We start from the raw sequence: 8,139 nt of genomic DNA, 5'->3' as shown, positions 1-8,139 counted from the left end.
ATGTTCATGCTTATGATCATGCTTGTGCTCGTACTTGTGCTCGTGCTTGTGTTCATGCTTGTGCCCGTGCTTATGATCTTGATGATGTTCATGTTTGTGCCCATATCCATACTCTTGCACTTGCCCATTGCCATGAAATTGGTTTAGATCTGCATTTTTTTCTAGAAATTGACCAAAGTAATTAGCTCATGAATGTTATCTTGTATATTATATGTATTATTGTGTGTGTGTGTATATATATATAGATAAGTAAATTGTCTCACATTGAAAAAAGAAAAGGAAATTAAAGAGTTTTTAAAAAGCCTATCCTACTGAATTGATTTGGTGAAAGTTTTGCTAGTTTCTCTAAAGTTTAAAATGAATTGATTGATTGATTAAGAAATATAAAATTAAATAATCAAAAAATGGGCACTTGGACATTTGGGTCACTTGGCCTTTGGCCTCTAAAATAATTGGATTATTTAATTTTCAAGAGTTAAAAAAATATAATAAATAAAATAAAACAGTTTTTAGACAAATCTGTTTTTGACAGTTTTTTGCCGAAGGATTGTGTCTGTTCTTAGACAAGGATCATTAGGATCCTATGTAAAATTGTCCTAACAGTTGCAATTTGAAAACCTAAACAGTACTACATTCTGATCTTCGTGGGAATACTGAGATTACTACCTTGATAATCCTAGAGGGATTATGCCTTATATAATCCAGTAGTAACATAGTGGGGCATAAATTCCTCAAGGACATCGTCATCACGATCAAAGTCTTTGTGAATTATACTGAAGAGAATTAAAGAAACCGGTAGAAAGTATACATATTTGAATTAGGAGCAGAATGATAGACTCCTTCTTGTCATTTTATTCGCAGCAAAATAGGTTACATATATACACAAAAGAAGTTATAACTAACCTATTCTAAAGGGAGTTGTTACAATCTGTTACAAGATACACATCCGATACATGTCCTTTACACCCCCCCTCAAGCTGGTGGTGGGGAGAAATCAACCAACCCAAGCTTGGAGACAAAAGTGCGATAAGAATGGGAGGGCAAGGACTTCGTGAACATGTCTGCGAGCTGCATATGTGATGGCAAATGCGGAGTGCTGATCAAAACCGCTTGCAATTGACTTCGAACAACATGGCAGTCGATGTCAATATGCTTAGTACGCTCGTGAAAAACGGGATTGGCCGCAATATGAATGGCTGCCTTATTATCACAATGAAGTGGAATTGGTCGAGCAATGTGGATGTGAAAATCAGTTAAAAGAGAAGTTAACCACTGAATTTCGCATACAGTAGATGCCATTGCTCGATATTCGGACTCTGCTGAGGACCGACTAACCGTTGATTGCTTCTTTGTCTTCCATGAAATTAATGAAGTGCCCAGAAAAATACAAAACCCAGTAATGGACCGTCGAGAATCACTACACGACGCCCAATCTGCATCAGAGAAGGCTCTTAACTTTAAGTCATTTTTAGCCGGCAAAAATAATCCCGTGAAACTGGTACCTTTCAAATATTTGACAACAGTAAGAGCAGCTTTTAGATGTGAATGATGAGGAACCTGCATAAACTGACTGAGTTGTTGAACAGCATAACTAATATCTGGGCGAGTCATGGACAGATAGAGTAAGCGGCCAACAAGACGTCTGTAACTGCCCGGATCCTGCAACGGATGCCCCATATCTGTGCTAAGCTTCATGCCTTGAATATAAGGACTGTCCGCAATTTTTGCATCTTGAAGACCAGTGTCTTGAATAATTTCAGAGATAAATTTATGTTGAGTCAAGAACATACCATCATCTGTCCTTGCTACCTCAATGCCCAAAAAATACTTCACATCCCCAAGATTTTTTATGGTGAATTTCTGATCTAAATAAGACTTCAATTCTGAAATTAATGTGACAGATGGGCTGGCAATTAAGCAATCATCCACATAAACTAAGAGAGCAATAAAAGAAGTACCGCAGCCTTTAGTAAATAAGCAATGATCAAACGAAGATTGTTTGAATCCCTGGCTCAATAAAGAAGTTGTCAATTCTTTATTCCACTGTCTACCGGCTTGCTTTAACCCGTAAAGAGATCTCTGCAACTTGCAAACCTGTCCCTCTGCAGCTTTGTCATAACCAGGAGGAACCTGCATATAAATATCTTCATCAATAGTACCGTGTAAGTAGGCATTATTGATATCCAGTTGCTGAACATTCCAAGAGTTGGCGACGGCTATAGTCAAGAAAACACGAACAGTAACTAATTTTGCAACTGGAGAAAAAGTATGAAGATAATCCAAGCCAAGTAACTGGTTGTATCCCTTGGCGACAAGCCGAGCCTTATAGCGATCAATGCTGCCATCTGCATTATATTTAATCCTGTACACCCACTTACAACCAACTGGTTTAGTATTAGGAGGCAAATCAGTCAATATCCAAGTGTTATTTTGTTCCAATGAAGCGAGTTCATTATTCATGGCATTTACCCAATTCGTGTTTTGTTTAGCATCATTATAATTGCAAGGTTCTTTAATTTTAGACAACTGCGCAATAAAAAACATATGGGATGTGGTAAAATTAATTTGGGAAGTGGACGAGGCACCAGTAGCATACTCATTAAGCCAAGCAGGTGGTCGTCGGGTTCTTGTGCTACGCCGAACTTCTGGTAAAGGAATAATATTTTCGGAAATAGCAGCATCATCCACCTCGCATGGAATTCCATCATTTCGAGCCGGGGAAACAAGTAAATTTGGGAAATGTGTTGGAGGTGCGGTGCTCGGTAACGTAGGCTCATGGGTAAGTTCAGGTTGTGGAGTGTTGGTGATTTGAGATTCGGAAAAGGTAGGTTCAGTATCAACGGCACACTTGGGTAGTACAAAAGTGGTTACATCTGTTGGATTGGTTTGATGAAAAGGAAAAATGTTTTCCATGAAAACAACATCTCTGGAAACAAGGATGGACATGGTGGTTAAACAATAGAGTTTATAAGCCTTTTGATTTTGAGCATAACCCAACAAAGCACAAGGGAAAGCTCGAGGATCAAATTTTTGTTTATGAGGTACAGTGTTGGTAGCATAACAAAGACATCCAATGGTGCGAAAATAGCTATAATTTACCTGTTTCCCATGCAGCCGTTCATAAGGAGTTTTCCAATCCAGGTTTTCTGATGGCAATCGATTGGCGATATGAGTGGCAGCTAACAGCAATTCAGACCAGAAAATAGATGGGAATTTTGATTGAAAAAGCAAGGTGCGAGCAATGTTCAAAAGCGTCTGATGCTTCCGTTCAACAACGCCGTTCTGCTGAGGAGTATAAACACAAGTCCTTTGGTGTAAAGTGCCATGGTCCTGTAAAAAAGAGCTACATGCAGCATTCACAAATTCTGTTCCATTATCTGTTCGAATAGCCTTTACCCGTTTGTCATAATGAGTGAGCACATAATTAAAGAAAGATTTCAAGGCAAGCAAGACCTGGTCTTTGCTTTTTAACATATAAGTCCAACAAAACCGGCTGTAATCATCAACGATGGTTAACATATAAACCGCATTGGTAATTGACTTCAATTTATATGGTCCCCACAAATCAATATGAACCAAATCAAACACATGTACAGAAGAAATAACACTGGTAGGAAAAGATAATCGCGTTTGCTTTGCAACAGGACAGACAGAACACATCAATTCAGTATAATCACAATGAGCAACTCCATCCACATGTTTCAAACGTTTAAAAGAAACGTGTCCTAATCTGGCATGCCAAAGCAAGGCCAAGTGCTTATTATGCTCAGAACAACGAGCAACAGAATTACAATTTATTTGCTTAGAAAAAGAATCTTTCGTCAAATAATAAAGATCTCTGATCACGGTTCCTCTTGCCAAAACTTCACTAGTCAGTAAATCCTGGAATAAGCAATATTCGGGAAATGAGTGCACTGATAATCCACAGGTTCTTGTGAGAAGACTGATTGATAAAAGATTACAACTAAAGGATGGAACATACAGAACATTGTATAACACAATTCTGGCATTCAATCTGATATTACCAATGTGAGTAACCAATCGTGTGGAATTGTCAGGTAGTCGGATGGTTGTGGGTGGATTGAGTTTAATAACATGATTGTAAAAATTGAGATGAGGTGTAATATGATCTGTTGCACCAGTGTCTATTATCCAATTATCCTTGCAATTAAAATTAATGCTAGTAAAAACAGAATTAAGTAAAGTACCTGCAAAGTTCACGTTCCGGACATCCCCTTCAACGTGTGCACTGCTGCTATCTTTGGCGGTGAGAAATTTCTGAAATTCCTGTAGTAAATAATCGGGCACTCCTGTGTTCAAAGAATCCATGCCCTTTTGCTGCGGCACCACCAAATTTAAGGGGTTATCAGCTGGTGCAACTCGAACAACATTATTTGCACTGTAATACTTGCGAACATCCACTCCCTTCTTCCGCTGCAACTCGATGAACCAATCTGGGTATCCATGAATAAGAAAACAGTCATTAATGGTATGCCCAGTAGTTTTGCACTTAGAGCAATACTGTTTTTTACGTTCCTCTTTTCTTGCAGAAGAAAGATTTCTGGTATACCCAGCACCTGCACTGCCGCGAGTTCCTATAGGATTCCTTTGAGCAAGCATAACAGCAGCAGTTTCAGAGGAAGCAGTACTGTCAGTTTGTACCTCCCGTTGTTTTTCAACGCTTATGATCATAGAGAATGCTTTATTAAGGGAAGGTAATGGGTCTTGGAGCAGAATTTGATTTTTCACGTTGTCATATTCGTCACCTAACCCCATCAAAAATTGCATCAACCGCCGATTGTTATCATAATCGGCAATCGCAGTACCAGAATCACAACAAACAGGTAACGGAGCTAAGCAACTCAACTCATGTAAAGGACATGTATCGGATGTGTATCTTGTAACAGATTGTAACAACTCCCTTTAGAATAGGTTAGTTATAACTTCTTTTGTGTATATATGTAACCTATTTTGCTGCGAATAAAATGACAAGAAGGAGTCTATCATTCTGCTCCTAATTCAAATATGTATACTTTCTACCGGTTTCTTTAATTCTCTTCATGGTATCAGAGCATAAACAAAGCTCACTACGATGATGTCTCCCGACGATTTAGCGAAGATTCTCGCTGCGATTAACACCAAAATTAATGCGGACGATCCGTATCATGTTAACCATTCCGAAGCTCCTGGGTTCAGCCTTGTTAACACCCCTCTGACGGGACAAAATTATCTTTCCTGGAGTCGATCCGTTCAAATCGCTCTCCGAGCAAAGAAGAAACTCGGATTTATCAACGGCAAAATCAAACCGCCGTCACCGGAATCTGATGATTATGATAGATGGTTGACAGCAGACAGCATGGTAGTCTCCTGGTTGTTGAACGCTATATCCAAAGACATCTCTAATGCGTTTGTGTTCTGTAAGAATGCAAAGGCTCTTTGGGACGAATTAAAACAGCGTTATGGAGAGAGTAATGGGCCGATGATTTACCAAATTGAACGAGAAATCGCTGGTTACAAACAAGGTAATAGTTCTGTTACAAGATACACATCCGATACATGTCCTTTACATATACCTATCATTATTATTAATTTCCTAAAAATTACTTCCATTTATATTTTGAAAGCATAAAAGCAATACATTTAAAATAAAATAAAATAAAAAGATAATTAAAAATATCAATTTCAGATCAAGATATACCTATTTGGTTAGAGGAAGCCAAAAGCTCATGGTTTTGAATTGTTTCAACAAGTTGGCGAGCTAAGACATCTGACGAGGTGAAAAGAACAACGGCAAAGACACCACCAATAAGAAAAAGAAAAGTTTTTGAGCACTCCATTCTCCTTTAGTAACCCAAAACAATTGAAAAGATACTTACTCGAGTTTTGATGAGAAAGTGAAGCTTGGAGCTTCTCTATTTATACAAACAATTGTGCAGGGGATGCAGCAATCAGTGAATTGGTCTATTGAATTTCAATAGTCAAGGTTTAGAATTCTTTTGAAGTAATTAATTACCATTAAATGGATAAATTTCCAAGATGGGGCAACTTGGAGTAGTTTAAAAGGATGCTTCATCTATTGAATTACCACCCTTTATTTCCCACTTTCTAGAGTTTTACTTTGTAGACTTTAGAATATTATAGTTTCACTGTAGGTAATGAAATGAAATTAAACAAAATATGGACAGAGAGATTTGTATCAATAAAATAATTTATTCAAGATAGTTTGATCTAATGGTTAAAGCGTACTAAATCTTAGTTTGATGATCTTAGAATCAAGTTGTAGAGTCAGCATCTTGGAAAAGACTTTTAAATATAATCGTTTTTCAGGGCGAAATGAATTAGTCTCTCATCTAATCAAATGGAAGGACACTCTTGATAGTAATAATAATAAAAGAAAAAGATAATTTTGTATATCACCAACTCTTTTTTATCCATAAACAACATTTAAAGTGATGACTTCTCATCCACAATTATGTTTTGGGGCAGAATTAGATTTTAAATATTAGAGGAAAAGGAAAAATATAGCTAATTTTCAAATCTTTAGGGATGGATATGTATATTTTAGAAATATATTATCTAAAATTCATAATAGGATAAAAAGAATATATATTTTTAACCGCTTCAGCAATAGTTCCGTGATCATATGGTATGATTTTCGTATGGCGAGAGTAAATAAAAGGAAATGCCACTCTCTATAGTCTATTGTACAAAACATTTTTTTCATTACTAGAGAAAAATTACTAAGCTTGTGGAAATAAAATTTTGTATATATATTTTTTTCAATATTTACAAGATATATAGGTGAAGCGTCATTTTGGGCATATAGGCTTTTTTTATTTATCTATGAGTATTTCATACCTTTCTTTTACTATAAAACTAATTTCTATTTTCGGAGAAGATTTAGGATGCATCTCCTTGTAATTATTTTTCAATAGATCGAATTTTAGAGTGTGTTCGGCAAGAGTGTTAGAGTAACTTTTAGTGTTTTAACATAATTAAAACACTATTGCCCTATATTATAATGTTGGGTAACCAACTATATAAAGTAACTTTTACAGGATGATGGACCATTTTCTAAAATGTTAGCGTTTTATTTTTTTTATTGAAAATTTTTTTATAACCCTATCTTTAATTAATTTAAAATCCTTCCATTATCATATTATTTGTTGACTGAATTCAAAGGGGATATAGATGCATATACTTGATTTTTTTTTTTTTTGTTTTAATATTATTGATAAACTGTTCAAGTTAAATTATAATGGACAGCTACAACACATGGGCCCAAAAACAATTGTTTTATATTTAAACTATATATATATATATATATATATATACATATACATACATATGTTAGTGTTATTAATTTGGTCTCAAGTTTGAACAACTATAATTTCACAATATTTATATTTCTTTATATTATGTTTTATGCAAGGAAAAAAAAATCCTTCTTTATATTTGCATTTTAACTCAAGTAAAAATATTTAAATTTAAAAATATTGATCCTCAAAAATATTGAAAATTTTCGATTTTATTTATAAAATAGTGAGCTTTTCAATTTTTGCTCTTAATTTTTGAAAATTTAGTTTTAGTGAAATCATTTTTTTTTATATAATGAGTTAATTCTATAGCTATAAGTGAAAATTCTAAGTTAATATTTTGATGTCCTTTTTTCACATTTTAAATTTATTTTCAACCAAACAGTTATTTTTATCGAAGATTTTCGCTTTAACCATTATTTAAACAACTAATAGCTAAAAGATAACATCTAACGGCTAACAACTATTAAAACAACTAATAACTATTAAAACAGTTAGCAACTATTAAAATAACTAGTATTGTCAAACAAGCCTTTAATTTTGCTTAACCCGTGAGTGGAATTCAAATGTATTGTATCACTTCGACTATTGGTTATAGCTTGCATAAAAAAAATTAATAACCATATAACTCTCACCTTTTAAGGTTTTGTCTGAATTGTATAGTAGGTAACTCTAAGAAGTTATTGTAGTGCTCTAATTTTAATTTTCCATCATTTTTTTAGTTGTTAAGACAGTTTCCATCGACTATGATATATTAGATGATGGATAAAAATGTAGAATTATAAATGAAGTTTTATTTATTTATTTATTTTAAAATAACATG

At 34.7% G+C, this 8,139-nt stretch overlaps 1 protein-coding gene across 1 annotated transcript; it reads left to right on the top strand.

Moving 5' to 3' along the window:
• Positions 1-5,095: 5,095 nt before the first annotated feature.
• On the top strand, positions 5,096-5,968 carry LOC149494411 (uncharacterized). The gene is made up of 2 exons (XM_089725491.1): positions 5,096-5,522; positions 5,937-5,968. The coding sequence occupies exons 1-2, from the start codon at positions 5,096-5,098 to the stop codon at positions 5,966-5,968; spliced, it is 459 nt and encodes a 152-aa protein (XP_089581617.1).
• The last annotated feature ends 2,171 nt before the right edge of the window (positions 5,969-8,139 follow it).

Source organism: Jatropha curcas, chromosome 8 (assembly GCF_041381405.1).
Source record: "Jatropha curcas cultivar XTBG-Jc1 chromosome 8, XTBG_Jcur_1.0, whole genome shotgun sequence".
Taxonomy (NCBI): Eukaryota; Viridiplantae; Streptophyta; class Magnoliopsida; order Malpighiales; family Euphorbiaceae; genus Jatropha; species Jatropha curcas.
Note: the sequence above shows the minus strand (reverse complement) of the source record. Positions and strands in the feature narration are given on the sequence as shown.

Excerpts from the sequence above, each read along its gene's own strand:
- LOC149494411 (XM_089725491.1), top strand. The coding sequence starts at position 5,096 with ATGTCTCCCGACGATTTAGCGAAGATTCTCGCTGCGATTAACACCAAA. Across the intron at positions 5,523-5,936 it reads AATCGCTGGTTACAAACAAG|GGGATGCAGCAATCAGTGAA; the intron begins GTAATAGTTCTG and ends ACAATTGTGCAG.